The sequence below is a fragment of the Acipenser ruthenus genome, chromosome 1 (assembly GCF_902713425.1).
Source record: "Acipenser ruthenus chromosome 1, fAciRut3.2 maternal haplotype, whole genome shotgun sequence".
Lineage (NCBI taxonomy): Eukaryota > Metazoa > Chordata > Actinopteri > Acipenseriformes > Acipenseridae > Acipenser > Acipenser ruthenus.
The window spans coordinates 99,874,413-99,897,164 of record NC_081189.1 but is presented as its reverse complement, the minus strand read 5'-3'; the positions used below and the strand labels follow the sequence as shown (position 1 = coordinate 99,897,164).

At 38.8% G+C, this 22,752-nt stretch overlaps 1 protein-coding gene across 1 annotated transcript in view; it reads left to right on the top strand.

Moving 5' to 3' along the window:
* The first annotated feature begins 546 nt into the window (after positions 1-546).
* LOC117421188 (atrial natriuretic peptide-converting enzyme-like) overlaps positions 547-22,752 on the top strand; it is a 53,021-nt gene continuing 30,815 nt past the window's right edge. The window contains exons 1-5 of the mRNA XM_034035260.3: positions 547-695; positions 5,340-5,484; positions 7,688-8,098; positions 16,833-17,043; positions 22,288-22,469. Coding sequence (XP_033891151.2) covers positions 624-695; positions 5,340-5,484; positions 7,688-8,098; positions 16,833-17,043; positions 22,288-22,469 — 1,021 coding nt within the window. The 5' untranslated portion in view covers positions 547-623. The remainder of the gene's footprint in view (positions 696-5,339; positions 5,485-7,687; positions 8,099-16,832; positions 17,044-22,287; positions 22,470-22,752) is intronic.

Here is a 22,752-nt window from a genome sequence, read left to right as displayed (position 1 = left end):
GCCAGGATATAATATTGCACTTAATTTCTATTATTTTAATGTTTTAGTGTTTTAAACTTCTAATTACCCGCAGTAATTGTACACTTTTATGCACTTACAGGTTTTTATTTATTTATTTATTTATTTATTTGTTGTTGTTGTTGCTTACTCTACATACCGTACTGGTACATCGTTCTTAACGATGCTTTTTCACTACGTTTGATTGTATTACTAATCTGTATTATATTTACATTTTTTAAAACTTGCCCATATACTATATTTTATACTCTTGTGTTTCGCTTGGTAGACTTTACTCACCTTTAATACAGTTATAACAATATATTGTGTTAAAAGCATAGATATTAAGAACGGAAATTATGATGATGATTATAATAATCGTCATTTTCTGACATCTTTTTTATTTCATCATACGGTGCTTGTAGAACTCTCAACATCTAGAAAAAAAAATTGAAGCCTGTTTTTGCTGGGGTGTTGAAGGTGGGGTTTGCAGCGCATAGTAAATGCTGAGAAAGAGACCCCCCGAACTCAGCATGCGCCTATAGAAATTGAGTACAAATGAGGCTCTATCGAATGACGAGGAGAGGGAAAGTGAGAGGAGATGTGTGGATGAGAACAGACTGAGCATGTTATCAATGCAACAGTTTACTTCAGTCAACCCAGGCGAACAGTACCAACAAATCGGCTCCAATAACGGGGTAAGCGCAAAATAATAACATTTGAGAACATTGTTTTATTAGGAAACAAAACAGTACGAGCTGTTGAGGAGTGTCAGTTATTTTATAGTGTGGTAACAATAGTTTTGAATACGTTAGCAAACAAGACGGAGCTGAATGTAAGCTTAAAGGAAATATCTGTATTTGTAATAACAGAAGAACATAGATCATGTTTAACTAACGTTAGCTTATTATACAGATTCCACCATCTGAGTTTATGTAGTGACTTTTAGTTGATCAAATGCAACAATGTATCGCGGGCAATAAATAAGTTTGGTGATATTCTGTAGCCTATTCTTTGAATATCTTATGAGAATTGTATTGCTGAAGCTTAACATTCCACTTCTTTATTCAAAATGTATTTGTAGAAAGTACTGCCATGCAATAATAAAGGGAGACAATTAGATTCTGAATGTGTAAAACTTTACAATATTGATGTTATGTGTGTATATATGTATATGCATTATTATTATTATTATTATTATTATTATTATTATTATTATTATTATTATTATTATTATTATGTTTTTAAACACTTGTTGCAATAACAGATACGAACAAGATCCGGTCACGCAATTTTGCATTATATATATATATATATATATATATATATATATATATATATATATATATATATATATATATATATATATATATATATACACTATAATGCCAGTTATACAATATGTTAGCCAGCGGTTTCATGAAGACTTGTTACAGTTTTACGGAAGATGTTTACATTGGTAGTTAAAGGTTATCTACTAACTCCCTGAAGACACGGGATCATATAACAATAAACCATTTAATTAGTTAAAGATGTCAAACAAATACACTCCAAAAACACGGAAAAATGAAAGCAGGTAGTATTTATTATTATTATTATTATTATTATTATTATTATTATTATTATTATTATTATTTATTATTATTATTATTAGTATTATTATTATTCTCGCCATAAACAGATAGAAGCCTTTTAGAAAAAAAAGCGAATTGACACCTGCGTTTACTGATGACATGTACAACCGAGATTAGTGATCAAATAACCCCATTCGTGTTTAAGTGAACAGATCATAAAAAAAATGATATGTCACCAAAGACACAGATAAATAGTATTTAATAGAGAGGGACGTACTGTAGCCTATATGCATCTTCATAATTATAACGGCAGGCTGATCTGTATATATTGTGTCACTTAGAGTTTGTCTCAAAAATGGATGTCACTTATAAATGTGTTTCAAAATCTAAATGTTGATTTAGTTATTCTGTACACATATATATGCTGTATCTGATATACAGTGGTAGAACATTGAACTGGATATGATTAAAATATTTAAAATCATGTCTCATTTACAGTATATACAACTGAGAGCAAAATCCTTACATTAAAATGAACAAAAAGGAACTAAATTCTAAATACAAGTGTGTTGCCATGGTATAACATAAAAAGTACACACCCCATTTTTATATTTATATATATATATATATATATATATATATATATATATATATATATATATATATATATATAATATATATTGTAGCGTGCACGGGGGAAGGCAGCAGTAGGGCTGGTAGGTGACATAATCACACACAAAGACATAAGCCCGATATACACTCCTTGCAAAGGAGACGGCTCTTTTGTACAGCGGTATTGGCGCTATGCTTTAGTGCAAGAGGTCCCGGGTTCGCGCCCGCCCTCCGCCTGTGTGTGGATTACCTCGCCCTGTGTGATGCACCTGCCTGCGGGAACCGAGATCGCTACAATATATATATATATATATATATATATATATATATATATATATATATATATATAGACATTAAATTTAAATTGCACCACTTTCAAACAGTATCTTATTGAAAACTCATTTTCAAATGGTCCATTTGGTCTGTTTTGATTCATACACCTGCAACTACACTTAACTGGCTGTCTTCAGATAATGAACTCTATGGAATTAGACCTGGACTTTTATAAACAAGTGCAATCTGAATAGAACATGCTACTTTTGACAAGTATGCCACTCTTAATTGTAAATGTCGATAAAGCGCCTGCTTGTTTGGATAATAGTTTTAATCCACTGGATTTCAAAAACATGGGGGTAAAGAATACCATTTGGTATTAGTATGCCCAATTGATCTCTTTCAATTATCACCCTCAATATTAATTATTTGGTATTGTATATAGCATAAGAACAACTAGTCTTTCTATAGACCTGCACTTATATCACATGCCTACAAATAATGGCTGTTTATTATTTACTTAAATTGTGTGAAACCCAAGCACACATAACACTAAAGCACGAATTTCATAAGCTATAAGCAATGGATATGTTCGACGTGTCCTTTAAAATGTATCATCCTATGCCTAACAGGTTCCACATTTTTGAACGTTTATGTAGGTGAATGTGTGGCCAATTGTCTCTTATCCTCTCCATATTGCGAACCACAAAGTGTGAAGTTTATTCCCTCTCCACCGACCACTTCATCTGTTTCTCACAACCCAAAAAAAGATATGAGATTTCTGCTCCTCCTCTTCAACAGCTAAAAATAAACATCTTGCCAAGATGAGATTTCAGATATCCCATTCTTTATAGAACGACTGCTGTTGGAATGGAAAGTCTGAGCACCAAAATACCTGGTTAAAAATAGGCAGACTGGAGGTCTGGTCGAGAGAAACAGTTAAGGCAAGGACGCTCTGGGTCCTAGCGCTGGAAGAGAATAAAGGGAAAAAGTCAAATGACAAATTTAGGACTTAATTTGCTAAAAATGTTGAAAGTTAGCGTTACAAAATAAAAAGGTGCAGTAGTAGCCCATCCATATGCATCAATTAAAAAAAAAACAAAGATGCCGTACAACCTTCAGACACTGTAGAATTGAAAACCTCTGGTTATACAGTTGCAAGTAAGTGTATTATGTAATTTTATTAGCATGGCATAGTACAGGGGTGGCCAATCCTTTTCTTAATTGAACCAATTGTTTTCTTAACTGGTCAACACTAATGTTTCCTAGGTCACTGGCCACTGATGATTTAAAGAGACCCAGAAAACCTGCAGGATTGTGGCTCTCCAGGAACAGAATTGGCCACCCCTGACATATTAGATAGATATCTTGTATCCCCTGGATATCTATGGAAAACGTGTTAGTTAGTACATGTTTCAAATATTTAGTACATGTTTTAATTAGATTTTAGTTGTAATTCTAATTATTATGCATACTAATTTGGCCAAAACGAAATGACAACCAATGAATTTAAAGAATATAGTAAGTGTAATAGATTATCCAATTAAAAGTCGCCTTACACCTGCCATTCCTGCCCAATTTGTGGCGGTATATGGACTTGGCATTGAGTAAAGTCTAGTAAAATATGAGTAAACTCGGAACCTCCAAGACAAGCATCAACTGATGGTAACTGATTGGCCCAAATTTGTATGTGTAGTAAAAATAATATGTGTAGTTAACAAAATAGACCGCGTAGTGTATCGCAGTACATCTAGTAATTTAGTTGAAACATGTACTAAGAGCAAACATTTTTGACCCGGATGACCTTCCATAGATATTGAGCATGTAGTTTGTAGGCTAATGTTGTTTAGGAAGAACTTACAGGTTCAATGACCCAGCGACTTGCCTCTGTCTAATGAGTGCTGATCCAGGATCCTCCGTAAACTCGTTATCAGAGGAAAATGGAGAGAGGCGTCAGTTTCTACCTCTGAAATTCACACTACGGTCATTAGAGTAGACTCTCATCAAATCCTACTTCAATGTAAGTTTTCTTCAACCTCCCCGTTTACGCGAGTATTTGGAGTGTAAAAGTTACTGATTGTTTGTGGTCTGTGGCGCTGACATTTCTTCCAGCTAAGAATACTGACATTTGTTTTCTTTGAACAATGAGCTATGTGTTATAATCCCATGTTTCATCACTCTTCAGTTCAAAGCAGGTGTTGGTCTTCATATCAGATACAATGTTCTGGTACTCAGACTCTCATATCAATAATTAACAAGCTTAATTTACTTAATTTAAATAATTAGGTATTGTTTAAAATGTACAATTTAAAACATGAGTCAATTGCTATTGCAGTTGTCCTATCACGCACAATTTAGCCCACTGTATGACTACCCAGACCGTCATATACAGATAAAGAAAGATAGTGCCACTGTGGGGGGGGAACACTATCTTCAGAACAACACAGCTTGAGGTGGAGGCTTCTAATGATGGGCAACAATATGTGTCTTATCGAAATTTAAAACAGCGGAATAAAGTCTTTCACAGAGACAAATAATATTGACAGATGGCATGCTTCGAGAATTGCAAAGTGTTCAACTAATTTTATAATCATCTTGCACATACAACTAGACTGAGTAGGTTACACTGACATTGAATGAGAAAAAAGTTGAAGCAGTGTTCAGCTATTTTTCAACGGTAGCTTCTCTATATCATTTTAAATATATACAATAAGCAAAGTGTCGTATTTGGACGGAATTATTAGGATCTGTTCCTTACCCTAAGTGATGAAAGTTTTTCATGTGGAATTGTCATAATGAAACTTTCAGTTATACCTGCAAATCCGTGCATTGACGTCATGGTACTCTACTGCACTTACGTTTTTGCTGCCTTCTCTTAAACAGGTGTTGGGGACAGATGAAGCCAATATGGGGGATGCTTGTTCTCAGAAAATTGGATCTGCCAAGTACCTCAGGCTTCTGCTGTTTATTTTGATTCCATGTATTTGTGCTCTCATCTGTTCACTGGTTATCCTTTTGGCTTTTGTAGGTAAGTTGCTGCGTGTCTAAAAATCCTACAACATAACTGTTAATCTTTGCTTGAATCATACTCCTCCTTATCTGAATTACTGTATTATGGCAAATCAAACATGGCAAAAAAAAAAAAAAGCTTTAGCATTGTTTTTAATTATTGTATAATTACTGCTGTATTATTATATTATGACACTGGTATACTGGCAGTATTGTGCAAACCTGGTTTAAGTCTCAAGTGCAGGTTTGAAGGGCTCAACTTGTAGTGGTCCTCAGTAGACAGCAGTCTACAAAACTACAAACAGCTTGGAACAGATACAGTAGTATAGATGGAAATAAGAGCTACATGCATACAAACAAGCACACAGACACCTTATTAAACCTGCAGTACTACTAGCTGTGGTTTAATACAAACATGCCTTTAAAAAGTCTATTTACTGGAAAGGCAGTAAAAGGGACCGCTTTAACAGTCCTGTCTATTTGCTATTGAAACTCATTCCTGCTGTGAGATGTGCATTCCTGTGCACAAAGAAACACATTCCTGTTTGTTTTACTTTGTTTTTACTTTGTTCCACCAATGTGTTGTATCTCAAAGTCTGAATACAGCAAATACTTGTTACACATTTATGTATGAATATATGTAGATTTAAGCATCTATAAAATGCCCAAAGCAATTATGACAATTGATTTTGGAAAATCATCTCTTCAGTTACAGATGATTCATGGTGAGTCGCTAGGTCAATTGTGGGCAACTATCAACAGTTTCAGATAAAATAAGATGGCACTTTGCAATATTCAGAAATGCTTCATGTGGGCATTATCATCATTGCCCTGACTTACGTGTGTGTATAACATTTCTTTCTATATTTTTAATGTCTCAAGATTAAATGGAATATACTGCTGTACTTCTGAATCAAATTGAAAAACAAAACAAAAAAAATCTGGTTTGGACCATGACAGCTTCCCTTCTAGCATTAATTATGTTCTTGTTCCAATATATTACTGCTGGATAAGGTACCTGGAAGCTGATACATACTGTAGGTGTTTCATGTCACAATCAAACCCAGTTTCCAAAGCCAAATATGGTAGTGAGTCTTCTCATCGCTACACCCACGTTGCTATTGTCACATTTTATTAAGTGATCTGGTAAAATCTGTCAAGAGTACTGCTATTGTTCAGCACTGCCACAGCTATTAGACTAAGAAGAAATGATATAATGTCTTAACAGGTAAAGTCTATAAAGGAAATCATTTCCACATTTGTGTGTGGGTCTAGTGATAGAGGTTTTCTGTTCTATACATGTACGTCTTGGACAGCGGTCAGCTGAAAAGGATACCCGCCAGCATCCCTCTTTAGATGTTTCCCACTTCCATAAAAACAGACCCCCCTTAGGTATCATGACATGCTCAGGTTTCTATTTTATTTTATTTTTTTATATTGCCAGTCAGGTCTGTTAAATTCTTCTTTTATTTCACTACAACAAAAACACCTGTAACTAGTTCAACAGATGCTGTGAGTCACTTTCCTTTTTTAGAGACGTGAGATGTTAAGAATAAAGCTAGTTTTGGTCACTGGGGTTTTCAGACACAGCTGCTAATATTTTATATATATATATTTACATATATTCAACATGTTAAAAGCTAATTTACACACATGGAAATTGACTTATTATATAATGTCCTCACATTATTAAGTGCTGATAGAAGCCAGGATAATATCTCCCTATATGTTTTATCAGCATGTCCTGTGGTTTCTCTTTCAGCAGTAAGTAAAAAGACATGACCACTATAACTAAATAAAAAGTTTTAGTGTCATATAGTACATTGTAATATACTGCAATGTAGTATACTGCAATGTTTTGGAGCATAAGGTATGACTGTCGTTTCAGTAAGTTGCTAATCCTTTTGTATTGTTATATTAAAAAAGAAACTGTGCATTAACTAGCCCATTTTATTTTAATATTAAAACAACGTTTTCACAACCCCCCCCCCCCCCCAGCAAAAAAAGCCTATTATAACAGAATTCAAAATCTGATACAGTATCAAAAAAAGAACAATGGATTATTTTTATAATTATACAGCAGAAATGTGCTCAGAATGCATCTAAAACCCCTTTACTATATTTCTAATTTAGTTTCCTGAAAAGTAAGTCATTTACTTGTAGAAATACATAAATACATTTAAAAATGTTCTAATCTTTTTTTCTTTCTTTTTTTTTAATAGGTATAATAGGAAAAGGCTTCTTTGAGTCAAGTGAGAATGACCTTCTGTCCACCAGTGACAGTGCCCGAACATCAAACATTCCTATCACAAACATTTCTGAAAGTTTCCCATTGGGGACTACTCCATACACTGACCTGGGCACCCAGTCTGTCTTCTCAACTAGCAGTGGTGACCAGAACCCTAAAGCAATGGATAATCTCACGCCACGCTCAGAAAACACATCTCCGAGACCCAGTCTTCTAACGAAAGAACCCACTAGGGAGGGCTCGAGGCTGCATAGCACAGGGCAAGGCAACAGGCTATGGTCCAGCAAGACATCTACTCTACCGGACTGGATGGCATCCCTTTCAACGCTTAGCCCTATTGTACAGGCTACTACGCAAGAGCCAGCAAAGCCCTATCCAGACAATGGTAAGATATGATAATAAAGCTATCCGGATTTTCTGTCTTTCTTTAGTTATCCATCATCGTAGTAATACTAAGCTGACAGAGGAAAATCAATTGCATTGGTTTGCCAAAATGTGCTGAATCAGAAGAAACTGTTGATAACCAACAGTGGGCCTGCTAGATAATCATCATTAACATTTTTTTTTAGAAAAGCAAAAATGCACACAATAAAATTAATAAACCAGAAATAACAACTAGAAATGAAATGTAAGGGCTTGTACATTTTTTTGTTTGTTTGTTTGTTTCTTTTAGAATTGTAAATTGTGTTTCTTCCTGACAGAGAAACTACTGTGCTAATGAAAATGTGGAGTAAATTCTAGCTCAATATGGCCATCTGCAAAATACTGTATATGGTTTAAAAATGTATATTTTTATTGAGGGTGTGTTGGTAATTTCAGATTACACCTGAGTTGTATTAGGTTTCAGCCAGTGAATTGGCCAGTGAGTAATGCAATCATATTAAGAATCTAAAAAGAAACTGAAGACTTGTGGTTCGCAAAATCACATGTGTTGGTTTAGCATCTTAATAAGCTTGGTTTTATGTAATCAAGACTACATTCATGTTAGGTACAATGCTATCTTATAATATTATTCTCTTAATAGCCAATCATAACATAATTATCAAGATGATTGATATTATTAAACATATTTCATTTTACTATCCTCTTCCGATCAGCATCTTAAATTGGAACCAGCTTTTTAAAACCAGCTTTGAAGAAATGTAACTGTAAACCTGTGGTATCGGTACAATGCTTCAAAGAAAATTACTGTTGGGGGAACACATCTGCTAACCTGACATTTGGCAGTCAGAGATGAAATAGTCCCTTGAACTTCTGAGGAATTTCAATAAATACTTCAGTACTAGCAACTAGTGTCAATAATACTACTGGCTAAAGTATTAGTCCAGTGGACCAGGCCATAATGGAGTCTTCTAGTAGCCAATTATATATTTCCCTTTCAATTCAAAGATGACCACCAAAACATTACATATGGGACATGTCTGCCTATTGGTCGGTATTTTCTGAGCTCTCTATACCAGAGCTGCCGATAGGCTCCTTCCTAGGATTACGCCCTCGGTCCCGCTACTGAGGGGTTAAAACCGTCATTCCATGGAAGCCATTTCTCTGTTTGCCTCTCAAGATGGTAAGGTAAGACCCTCTGTGTTGGTAACTGAGCGTATTGTGAAAAAGAGGTTTGAATCTACTGCATTTCCTTTGCCATCAGGCTGAAAGCTGACTTGCCACTTTCACGGAATCAGTGACTCCTGATTCAGCCTTTTTCTTTCTATCTTTCCTCAGCAACCTGCGCACGCTTGCGTTGCAGGCTGCTGCTTTCCTATCTGTGGTACGTGAGTCGACTGCCTGTGCAGTATTGATTTAAAGGAGTGTGTTGTTTTTCCAGCCTTCACTCGTGTGGGAGCATGACCTCCACCAGGCCTAGGCTTTGCCATACCCCTGCTGTCGAGCGACTAAGCTAGCTGCTGTGTGACAGTTTAAATATATATATATATATATATATATATATATATATATATATATATATATATATATATATATATATATATATTGTTGTTGTTGTTGACTAAATACCCTCGCTGGCACATCTGCAGTGCACACGCGGTACACCCGCTTGCCTGTGTTGTGCAGCAGCTAGGTAAAAAAAAACAAAAAAAACAGCAGGCCTTGTCCTCCATGGGGCTGTAATTTTACTAGACGCGCTGTAGACGGCTGCCTCAGCCCACTCAGTACGTTGGGCCTTCAAAAAAGAAAAAAAAAATCGAACAACAACAGCAGTGTGTTCCCAACTCCTATTTTTTGTATTGTGTTTATTGTACTCCATCCATAGATTCGCCCGCAGCAGCTTTGGCCTGTGTGTCCTCTGGTATACGCTACGGGTAGTGACACACCTGAGCAGTGTGACTACACGCGGCTAGGGTAGGCACCACTGTTTCAGCTGCCCCCTGGTGCTTCGGTACCTTGGTGCACGCTCAGCCCATGGTACTTCTGTGCACGTGGTGCACACGGTGCGCGACGGTGCTTAGTGTACTCGTTGCCCTCGGTGCGCAGAGCGCCTCGCTGCATACGGTACCCCTGTGCACGCGGTGCTCGGTGCACTTGGTGCACACAGTGCTTAGTGCACTTGTTGAGCACGCCGCTCGGTGGACACACCGCCTTGGTGCATATGGTACCCTGGTGCACACGGTGCTCGGTGCACTCGGGCGCTATACAATACCTGGTGCACACGGTGCTCGATACACGTGGTGTTCAGTGCATTTGGTTTGCAGAGTGCTTGGTGTGCACAGGGCTCAGTGCACTCAGCACGCATAGCACCTCGGTGCTTGTGCACTTGGTGCGCAGATTGCCCGATGCACTCGGTGTGCATAGCGCTCAGGTACACGTGCTACTCGGTGAAGGGCGCTCGGTGTGTTTCGCATGCACGGCACTTGGTGCACGCGGTGTACATAGTGTTTCCCGTGTATATGATACTCTGTGCACTAGGTACACTCCTCCAACTGTTGCAGAGCCCCTTGCAGGAGATCCCCTGTGCTCAGGCCCCTGCGCCGACACCCCCTAGTCGCTCCCCTTCTCCGCAAGCGAGAAGGGTGAAGAGCTCAAGGCAGGCGAGGGACATTATGGACCTCAAGGCGCAGATGGCCCAGGTCCCTGAGCTACTGTCTAGGCAGCAAGCTACTGCGGCACTGGCGGAGGTCCCGGGGGATTGCCTAGGGACCCAATGTGCCCAAACCCTCAGTGCAGGGTTACGGAGACACATCTGAAGAGGGCCTACACAGTGGAGGTGCAGGTGACCTGCCTGGCTAACACGGTGGGTATACTGACTGCATATGTGGATGGCGTGCTCACAGAGACCCCGCTCCCAGAGCCGGTGGCCACTGAGCTTCGCCTCCTTTCAAGAGTACTGCTCCAGATCTCCGGTCTTCAAGGGCAAGCCCTTGGCCGGAGCCTGGCAAGCCTGATGGTGGCTCACAGACAGCTGTAGTTTTCGCAGGCAAGGGTGCCTGATGCGGATAAGGTGGCGTTGCTGGACGCGCCGACATCTCTGGGACATACCTTCGGGCCAGCTGTGGAGGAGATCTTACACCACTCTCACAGAGAGCGTGAAGCATCTCGTCAAGTGGCTGCGCTGCTCCCTCCCCATGCTCCGGTGCGGGGTAGGTTGAGCCGATGGCAGGCCCCCCAGTCGCACACCTTCACAAGGATGGTCCCGGTGCCCACGGCTCCGCTGGGTGACCTAAGGCATCGCCTACAGGCCACAGTGGCACAAGGCAACCGAGTCCCTCCACAGGGCGCAGTGCGTCCGCGCAGTCGCGTTCCAGGAGGCAATTCCAGGGCCATCGCACTAGGCAGCCACGTCAGCGTGCTCTGCCCCAAGCTCAGCAGCCCCAGCAGGGGCCCTAAAGGCTTGCAGCCTCAGACCCATCACTTCTCCACACAACAGCTGCAATAATGGTGCGCTTGCACTTTGAACACCTGGGTGCTCGCTACCTTGCACAACGGTTACGCGCTGCAGTTCAGTTTGTGACATCCCCCCTTCTGAGGAGTCACGCACATATCCGCAACGGACCCTCTTCAGGTATCTGTGCTCCAGAAAGCAGTGTCTGCCTTGCTGTGCAAGCGAGCCATTCCTCTCGTAGACCCCACCTCCTGCTGAGAAGGGTTCTACTCGAGATATTTTCTGGTACACAAGAAGGACGTCGGCTTTCGCCCCAACCTAGACCTGAGATTCCTCAACAAGTTCTTGAAAGAGAGGAGGTTCCAAATGGTGACTCACTGTCGCATTCTCCAGTCAGTCCGGCCGGGCAACTGGTTTACTACCATGGACTTACGGGACGCGTATTTTCACTTTCCCATTCGTCCAGAGCACAGGAAGTACCTCCGCTTCGCCTTTCAGGAAAGTGTTTACGAGTTCTCCATGCTGCCGTTCGGCCTCTCCCTAGCCCCTCATATGTTCTCAAAGTGCGAGGGCGCTATCCTGGCCCCCTTGCTGTTGGAGGGGATCAGAGTATTAAACTATCTCGATGACGATAGTTTGAACGATGCGAAGCGTTGGTTTATACTGGTGCAATGCACGACGTACTTGGGGCTATGGCTGGACTCCAGTATGATGCGTGCATACCTGTCAGACGACAGGGTAGCAGCGATTATGGTTGGTGCGGTACCAAAAACTGTTGGGTCTGATGGCCGCAGTTGTATCAGCCATCAAGCTGGGTTTATTAAGCATGTGCCCACTCCAAGCGTGACTCAATGCGTTTCATTTACACCCCAAGCGCGACAGACACCGTCGGCTAATCACACGTGCCCTGCGATGGTGGAGGATGCCCTCTTACCTGCGCGAGGGCATGAGGATGGGAGTGGTGTTAACTCACCAAGTGGTGATGACAGATGCCTCCAACTTGGTTTGGGGGGCAGTCTGGGAAGGCAAAGGAGTCCGCGGTACCTGGTCGGGCCATTGGATAGCCCTGCACATAAAGTGCTGGAGCTGCACGCTGTTTTCCTGGCTCTCCAGGACACGTGCTGGTCTGAATGGACAACATGTCAGTGGTGGTTTATGTCAACCACCAGGGTGGCCTCTGGTCCCCGGGGTTGCATCGCATCACCTTCTGGCTCCTGAATTGGGCACAACGGAACCTGGAGTGGCGAACTGTACAGCGGACCTCCTGTTGAGGGAGGGTGCACATCCGTCAGAGTGTTGACTCCACCCACAGGTGGTGGAGCGCATTTGGGAATGGTTTGGGAAGGCGCAAGTCGATCTCTTCACCTCAGTGGACACGACGCATTGCCCCCTGTGGTATTCCCTCCACCGCTTAGGCAGTGCACTCGGCATCGATGCCCTAGCTTACGCGTTCCCGCCAGTACCGTTGCTCCCGGCATTCTTGGAGAAGGTCCAGTTAGAGAAAGCGACAGTTCTCCTAGTGGCCCCTTGGTGGCCGATGAGAACCTGGTTCTCAAACCTATGCCAGCTCTTATAAGGCCAGCCTGGAACTCCTCAGTCAGACGAGAGGCACTATCTTGCATACGGACTAGGCAGGTTCCAATTATAGGTCTGGCCCCTGAACGGGACCGCTGGACAACCCTAGGGCTATCAGACTCGGTTGTGGGTACTCTGCAGAGCGCTAGGGCAGACTCCACTAGGTCTCTGTACGCCTGTAAGCGGAAGTATTTTCAGAATTGGTGACTGACTAGAAGTCATGACCTAATTTCTTGCCCCATGCCAGTTATCTTGCAGTTTCTGTAAGAACTGCTTGATGCTGGTAGGTCACCTGCCACACTGAAGGTGTATTTAGCGGCTATCTTTGCATGTCATGCCCCCGTAGATTCAGTATCTCTGGGTGCACATTTTTTGGCTACCCGGTTTCTTAAAGGTGCTCGGTGGTTACGTCCTCCCAGGAGGGCCGTTCTCCTCGAATGGTACCTTGATGTTGTACTGGAGGCTCTCATGAAGGCCCCGTTTGAGCCTATACACTCCGTAGAGTTGAAGCATCTGTCTATGAAGACAGCCTTCGTCTTGGCTCTCACCTCCACAAAACGGGTCAGTGAGCTACAGGTGCTGTCTGTGCACAGCTCCTGTATGCGTATTTGGGACAATGGCAGCAGGGTGTCACTGCGTACAAACCTTGCTTTCTTCCACAAGGTGATCACAGCCTTCCACATGAGTCAGTCTGTGGAACTGGAGTCTTTCCATCCACCTTTTTTTGTTTTCTTCTGAGGAGAGTAGCTGCGCACTCTACTAGAGGGTTGACTACATCTTGGGCCCTTTTCAGAGGAGCCTCACTGTCCGTTATATGTACGGCGGCAAGTTGGGCTATGCAGCATACATTTTCTAGGTTCTACCGCTTGAATGTGGTAGATCCTTCTTTGCCTTCAATAGGCACGAGGGTCCTTGAGGTTGCACGCTTGCACCACTAACCTAGGGGTACGCGGTTCTGATGCGTCCCTCGTATGCTGCCGTTCCTTCTCCCTCGTGACGGCTCTGGTATGCATTTCCCATATGCAATATTTTGGTGGTCGTCTTCGAATTGAAAGGCACTGTTAGGCTACTTACCGTAACCCTGGTTCCCTGAAAGAGAAGATGACCACCAACCAGCGAGGTCGACACCAGTCTCCCTCATGGCTTAGATAAAAAAGAGACATGGCTTCCATGGAATGACGGTTTTAACCCCTCGGTAGGCGGGACCAAGGGCGTCATCCCAGGAAGGGCGCTATCGGCAGCTCTGGTATAGAGAGCTCAGAAAATACCTACCAATAGGCAGGCATATCCCATACGTAATATTTTGGTGGTCGTCTTCTCTTTCAGGGAAGGTTACAGTAAGTAACTGAACGATATATATATATATATATATATATATATATATATATATATATATATATATATATAATGTATATGTATATGTGTGTGTTAGGGTGCAGTAACTATTTGACATGAATATAACTGACAATTGTTAAACATTTAGGAATGATTCCAAACATTTAACACATACAAAACGTTTAAACTTTAAAAATCTAAAATTTTACCATCCCCAATAATACAGTAAAATATGCATCAGCGGCTAACTTCAACTGCTTATCTTAAAACCGAAACAATGATTCTGAAACAATGTGCCCTATTCCCAAAGCTTCAGCTAATATATTTTTAAAGACGTTTTTTTTCAATTTTGCCATTGCTGAAAAAATTTAAGTTATTTATTCATGAAAGTATTCCAGACTGAGCTGGGTTTCTTTTAACATCAGTAAAGAAAAGCTGAATATCAATTTTTTGGTAAAATATTTAATCATAAACAGACTAAATATGTATTTTGTATTTAAATATGTAAGTGGTAAAGATCATTATTATCTTTGCTGCTGCTGTTATTGAAAATGTTTTTAAGGCATTGCTAGATAATATGCCAAAGTAATTGAGATTACAGTGATTTACACGGGCCATTTAAAAAGTCACTCCGTTCAAATATAATGAGGCTGGCTTCATTCCACTCAGATCCTGAACTACTTATGTTTAACCTGACCTGGGTATACATATATAGCAAAAGATCTGTAACCAATTAGAAGCAGGCATCAGACCAATAGGGAATCTTGGGTAAAGCTGTTCAAATCCAATGCATTTAGACCCCGCTAGAAAGGTCTAACTACTCCCACAGAAAATGCTTAAGGGAACAAAAATATGATACCATTCAGAAATAAAGTCACAGCCTACTTTATTAAAATAGTAAAGCTAAATCTTAAGATAATAAATTTACGTGCCTGGTCAAATATACGTTTTTGCTGATTTTTCATTTGAATGTTTTTGTATGTTTATGTTAGGAATATTTCAGTTATATAACGTTACAATGAAAACGTACTTTCTGAGTTTCTCAGAGAGTGTAACCTTTACAAGTTAGTGAGGTAAATAAAGCAAAGTTAATCTGAACGTTCAGGAGGTTTTTAATAATTTAGACTATTTTTTTTCACTTCACAGAAGGTTAAACTTGGTTGATAAAAGAGACTATGAAAAAGCTTATTTCTAATTTGATTTCATGAAGACCTTGAGAAGAGAAGCATTTCATCATAAGGGTCACTACTAATAAAATAAACTCAGTTAGTCCCCTTTCAAGATTGAGTTGATAGGACAGTTTAAATGCTATCCAGATTTACCCTCTGTGAGTCTAATTTGCATTGTGAACAAACAGAAAAGGTATTCAAAAGGGATGAGATATTTGAGATATTGTAAGAACTGGGTTTTGTGTTTTTTAGTAAGTACCAAAAGCAGGAAGCAACAACATTGTAATGTGTCCCATATTTCACCGTCAAAGGTCAAAATCAGGTTTAAAAACATCTCATTCTTGTTGTGTCTCCTATGAAAATCACGCAGTTAGGGCTTGGGGGGGAAAAAAAGAGTTTACTAATATACTGTGGAAACATATGTCTTTTTTGAGTCACAAGGGGTCTTAATAACTGTAAATATTTCTGTACAGGTCTCTACAGTTTATTGTATTAACAAATAACCCTCCTGAAAGTCCATTATTTGTATACTGAGTTCTCTGAGAGTTTCATTGAGTTGACTAGTAACCATATTAATTATAAAACATTTTTCTGGATGTCAAATCATGCCAAATCTTACGTAATTACTGTATGCATTTATATAAGCAATCAAGGAGTGGGATAATGATGGGTAACTTAACCTTAAGCAGTAAGAGGGTTATATATTAGGAGGAAAACAATAAACCAAATAAAAGTCTTTGATCTTTGTGCTGTACAGAATACTGGTAATGTTTTCCACCTCTCATATCATTAGCTTGTTGCTTATTGACCTTTTTAATTGTTTATTTGACAACTATTGTATCACACTAGTAAACTTTTTTTTTACATTTTTGAACTGCAAGTACTCAAAGGCTGAGACCAGAATGTGTAGTTCAAGAGTCCCTTATCCCACATGAAAATGCTGTATTACACCACAGTACTTACAACAGGAAACTATTAAGACACTATAGTATTCTGATATGATTTATAACTGTATAAAGGTTTCCTACTTTTTTCTTAGTTTGAAACCTCAAGGCTATTCAGTGATTTGTAATTATTTAAATGTACAATATAAACAAAATCCTATCGATGGGTTCTCTCGTTGTTAACTTAAAGCCTCAAACTTAAATAAAGCAAACAAAGTAATTAATGAATCTTATTTCAAGTCTCAATTTTCTTAACCTTTTTAGGTGCCTGTACGGATATCAGTGTGAATCAGTGCCAAATACTTCCCTACAACCAGACCACTCTCACATCCCAACTTTCCATAGTCAAAGGTATTGAAGTTGAGATCTTCCTCAAGTTCTTCAGTTATCTGAACCGCCTCAACTGCTATCACCACATCATGCTGTTTGGCTGTAACTTGGCTCTTCCAGAATGCTGGAATGAAGGCGACAAAAGGTATGTGAAAGGCAGAAACACCAACGATAAGAACCCCTGACATTTACTGTCACAAACACATCTGAACCAACACTCTGACCTTGAGGCTCTTGACGTTCATTAGAATCCAGATAAAGAGGAACACCCAACCAAGAAGGTTCAGCATTACACAACAAGGGTTTAATGATAACTTGTTGAATATCCCTTTTGTATTTAAGGCTGCAGCTTGACTTTTTAGTACGCCACCTGACTGACTCCTCTATTTTTAAAGGATCTTTGCTAAGAATGATACCACATACTATAATCACTTAAACTAACCAAATTAAGATTTTATTGTTTGATTTGTTTTAAATGTACAGCACTTGTTAAATATAGATCACTGCTATTCTCCCCATGAAGACCTCCAGAAACAATACACCCTGGCTTTATAAGATAAAGACCCAGATTGTGCTTCTATCAGCAGGTCAGAACTGTTGACTATAGCAGGACTAGATTGCAATCAGAAATTTAGAAGCCTTATTCTTCTGACAGTTTGAAATTGGTAGTTCTGCTTATGGCTTATTGCTTAGGTAGAAGGACACTTTAAGACTTGCACAGTTCCATCTGCCATCTGCTTTTATAGCTTTACTGCATAGTTTTTTTTAAACATTCAAAACTCAAAGTTACTAGCTCATTTCCTCTGTCATTCACATAAAGATGTTAATCTGTTTCTTCTCCTTTCCCTCCAAATGAATGCGTATCTACTGATTTAACATCGTCTTTTGTTTTTTCTTGTGGTGCTTTATCTTTTGTTTTATCACCACATGCATCAAGACAGCATGGAGGTAATCGAAAGCCTGAGCCATTCTGTGTTATGCAGACACTCAACTACATCTGAACATTCAAACTATTGTCTGTCTTCATCCCCTCAGGAACCGCTGTCTTTATAAAAAAACAAACATTCATAACCATTCACAAGTTCTTACCTGTTTTTAACTTGTTTTTCTGTGTATGTGTTAATCCTTTTGTTAAAAAATATCTGGCATTTCTTACGGGGCGTTCCACTAAATTGACCAACTATTATAAGCATTTATGTATTTTAACATCTTTTTAAAAAAATGAAGTGGTGGAAAAGCATGGATAAAAAATACAAGTATATAAAATATTGATATAGTCGAGAGTGGTTTTCCTATTATAGATTAAATGGATACCTGCTTTTAAATGATTACCAGTGATGTTGATAAGAGGGCTTAAAATTACACAAAGTCAACCATGCATGACATTAGGGTAGTTAAAACAGCACACAGAAAATATGGAATTTGTCTGCTTCATTACCTCTTGCTTTTGTTTTATTTAAACAACAACAGGGTTTAATTAAAGTTGTTATTTCTATTGATAAGAGGTAAAATGAGGAGTGAACTATAACAAGTAAAACATTTTTTTTGTTGTTTTTAATCAAGTAGGATTATATTTCAGTGTTGCTTAAGCAACCCTGAGATCACTGTAACGTACAGTATTTGTATGCCCCACGTTAGGCATTTTATAAATTTAGATTTTATTTTTGTGCAAATATAGGTTTTAATGGTGATGTATTACAAATAACTGCCCATTTCTCAATACTTTTCTATTAAGTCAAGAGTCAATTCTGTCTTTAGAACCACAAAGTTAGTCGAGATTAGTAGATATGTGTGCATAAATGTCTGAGTGCATTTCTCAAATGAATGCTCTATGTTTAAGGTACCCCACAGATTAATATAATATTCTGTTAATATAACAGGTACAACAAATGGAAAAGAAAGTATGAATACATCTAAATCAAATGACTGAATTTATGAAATTACTTTGATAAAACACTTCATTTGTTTAGCAATTCCTAATTTGGAACAGTGTATTTCACCAAACGATTCTAGAACCGTTCTGTCATTGGATTTAAATAAATGCAAGAGAGACCCTGGAAAGAAGAAAAAAATTGAGATAGTTGCGATGAAAGTGGAAAAATAATTCAGCTTTCGATATGTCAACACTTGCTGTATATTTGTGTGAATATAGTAAATATGGACTGGAGAGGGCTATTATAGAAAATTATTGACCCAAGGGAAGACTATTGGTACCGACAGGGGGCTATAATGCCCGCCGCCGCAGCCGCAGGTAACAATAGTCTTCCAGAGGGGCATTTCATTTTCCACTGTGGCTGAGTCTGCAGTACATATTTAATATATGAATCAGTCAAGAAAATAAGTGAGGCAAGGTTGGATAGCAAATATGACTTTATATATTTTGTTTAAATATAGCTGATACAGCATACGTAAATGAATATTGACTTGTATATTTTGTTTAAATATAGCTCAAACAGCATAAGTAAATAAATAAATAAAGTAAAAGAATATGTTTTTGAAGTTCATACCGTATATCTCTGTCTCCGTCTGGTTTGAGACTTCTGCATAATCCAGTTTATGTCCCGTCCGTCATATTTGTTTTTGTTGAGTTGAATTTGATCAAGCAGGGGTGAAAGTACAGGCATTATTGCAGAGGGAGTATTTTAACATTAGTTAGATAGATTACGTTTACAATTAGACATGCTTAAAATTCAAAGGTAGAGCACAGCACACAGTCACTCTAAAGAATCAAGAAGTGCAGTTAACATTATTTAATGACTGGTGAAGTACAATTCAAACAGGATTCAATAAGATGTAACTGTACCCAGCTGTTATGTTCTGAATGGTCAGGAGGAGAAACAAATAGAATACTTTAGTCTGAAATCAAGAAGGCCAAATGGATTGCCATTTTTTCAGATACATTCGATTGGGTAATGACTCCAACAAAGTGTGCCGTTACTTCTTTAAGTGCCAGTATGGAAACTTCTAGTGTGGTTTTGTTTAAATCTTGCAGTTAGTCTGTGTAACAAGATGTAAAAACAGTGTAGCTCAATTTAAGTAATCGCCTATCTTCAGAGCATATTTTTTGCTGAAAATTTCAAGTTATTACTTTTTCAACCTTCCTTAGCTGATAGATTGAGATTCCAAAAAAAAAAAATGATGAAGGTAATGTGGAAAATGACATGTTTCTTGAAACTCAAGACCACTGTATAAAACATTCCAACTGGCACAGGAACAGAACACAGTCTAAAATAAACCGTACATGTTTTTCTTTGGAACCAGTTATTACTGCCAATTATACAATGACATATATATTGGCTAATGTCGTTAGATTCTGCTGACATTTTAGTTTACAGACAGGGTTATGGGTTCATCACTTTTGCAGTTAGATTCATTAAAACTTAAGGCAGGGTCATGACTTAAATAACAAATCACCCACGACCAAACACTAAACATGTCAAATTGCAAAAAAATAAATGCTGTCAGGGAGATTTAGGCTCTCTCTTTGACTATGGACAGGGAGAATAAATGATTTCAACACATAACATGAATATCTCGCATTCCCACTTAGAAACATTGCATTGTACAATAGGAAGTAAAATAAAGTGGTCCTAAGAGAGCCTGAAAGAAAACTGGTATTTAAAGTATTTTGGTATTCTCTATCTTTAAAGTTTAAAGTGTACCTTTGGGATAACATAATGGTAGCAGTAAAGGTAATGTATATGGAACAAGTACAGTATTATACATATGTTAATACACTGGTGCTGATATGGTGCAATGGGTTACCAGAGTGTGTTGGATTATACCTTTATGGTAATACTAGCCAAAATAAGTGGTATTATCCTACCAATGGATTAAACCTAGAAGCTGCTCTTATGATATGATATTTTAGTCTTTTTTTATTTTGTTATATTTTGCTTTGGTATATACTCTTTTCATTAAATCTAGTCTGAAAACATGAAAAGCTAAGTGTAGTAATTCAGAAAAAGCAGTTGTAAATAGCAGTCCCATTGCTTGAAAAAGGAGTTTACAGCCATTGATTCTGAATGTGAATGTTTGTTTTCTTTTCTTGTCACAGCTCTGCTATACTGTTATGGTACCTGACATTTTTTGGCCGACATTATAATGTTTTTTTTTCACTAGGAGTTGGCTGCTGTTCAGAGGAACAAACAAAGAACCTCAAGTTCTTGAGATGTTGATAAAATAAAATGAAATGACCCAAGTTCTTTCATAAACAATAAACACATTTATAGCCATCAATGTCACTTCAAGTCACAAATGTAAAATCAGTTCAAATTAGAATGCACTCAGCTAAAGTATTAAGAAACTAAATAAGTATAGAACCTCAAACACATTAATAAAGCTGTACATTTGCAAAATGTTTAAGAAACTCATAGATTCATGTCAAATAAACTCTTATTGAGCTTGTTCCTGGTCCACTTGAAACACAATGGACTATCCAGGCTCTGCTGTGGATATAGGGTGTATATATATCACCTGGTTAAGTGGCTGCTACATGCAGAACATTTTGAAGGGCGAAACAGTTCACGAGTGACTCAGAATAGTCAGAGCACCTCATAAATCAGCTGGCAGACTGGGGTTTGATTCCCAGTGGATTGTATGACTACTAGAACATGCAGTAAAACCTAGAATGCAGAAGATAGACAATGTCAACTACAGAGGTATATTGATGACTTCAGATAGCTGGCTAACTTATCCCCTACCTGTAAATATTCCCATGTAAACCATTTCTCATTCCTTAAGGGCAGATAAATGAGTTTAAAGAGGTAAACCGAACAAAAACTTAAATTGGGAAGATTTAAAACTCTAAAAATGTAAGCCATCTGTGCAAGTATTTTCTATAAACTGTGTCTGTGTAAGAACCTGCATTAAATATATGAACAGAGCATTATGCAGTGAGGAACAAAAAGCATTCAAATAAACATTTCAAATCTTAATCACATACAGTAGTTCTGGTCTGGTTCTCATGTCATGGGTATGCTGTACATTTTTGTTTTATTTTTAATTTGTTTATACTAGCCGTATTTAATCATCCCAAAAGCCTGTACATTTATGCTGTGCCTGTGATTTCTGAATTTATTTTAGCTTTTCATCAAAGGATACCAGGGTGCATAGTTCACATCAGATTGTGTTTTCTTGTGATGGGTCTTAAGACGCTGTTTTATTGAACCTCTACTGTCATCCTGTGCATTGGAATTTAAGAACATTAGAAAAGTGCCTGTCCTGGGGTCCAGTTCTGTCATACAAATGTTTGCAATTAAGAGAGCAAATTTGTATTGTTGTTACTGAAGTTTATAACTTGCTCTTGAATGATTTTTTACAAACAGAAATATATTTACACATTTTAAAGTGTTGGCAAAGTGGCTGACTTGTCCTCCTTCTCTGAAAGGAGAGTGATTCTTCCCTGCATGTCATTCTGCGAGGCTGCAAAGGAAGGATGTGAACCAGTTCTCCACATGGTGAACGCTTCCTGGCCAGCGTTCCTCAGGTGCTCTCAGTTCAGCAATGACACCATGGCAGGAAATGGCAGCCAAACCTGCTTCAGACCCCAGACGGAGAGAGGGGAGTCACGTGAGTCACTTTTTTTACTGTCTTATATACACGGTGATAGTGCCAGACCTGTGTTTAATAAGATTGACAGTGTATAATAAGGTTGTAACCTCCATTTTTAAAATGCAGTTTATGAACACAACAAAACACAGTCAATACCATAACAACAGTGGCCTGCAAATATGAAGTTTTATCCACAGAAGACTGTGTGAAATTTGTGGAAGCGCAGAATAACTCTTAGAAAAACAATAAGCAACGTAAATTTAGTAAGAAATTAGCTCAGCCACACACCCTCCATGGGATG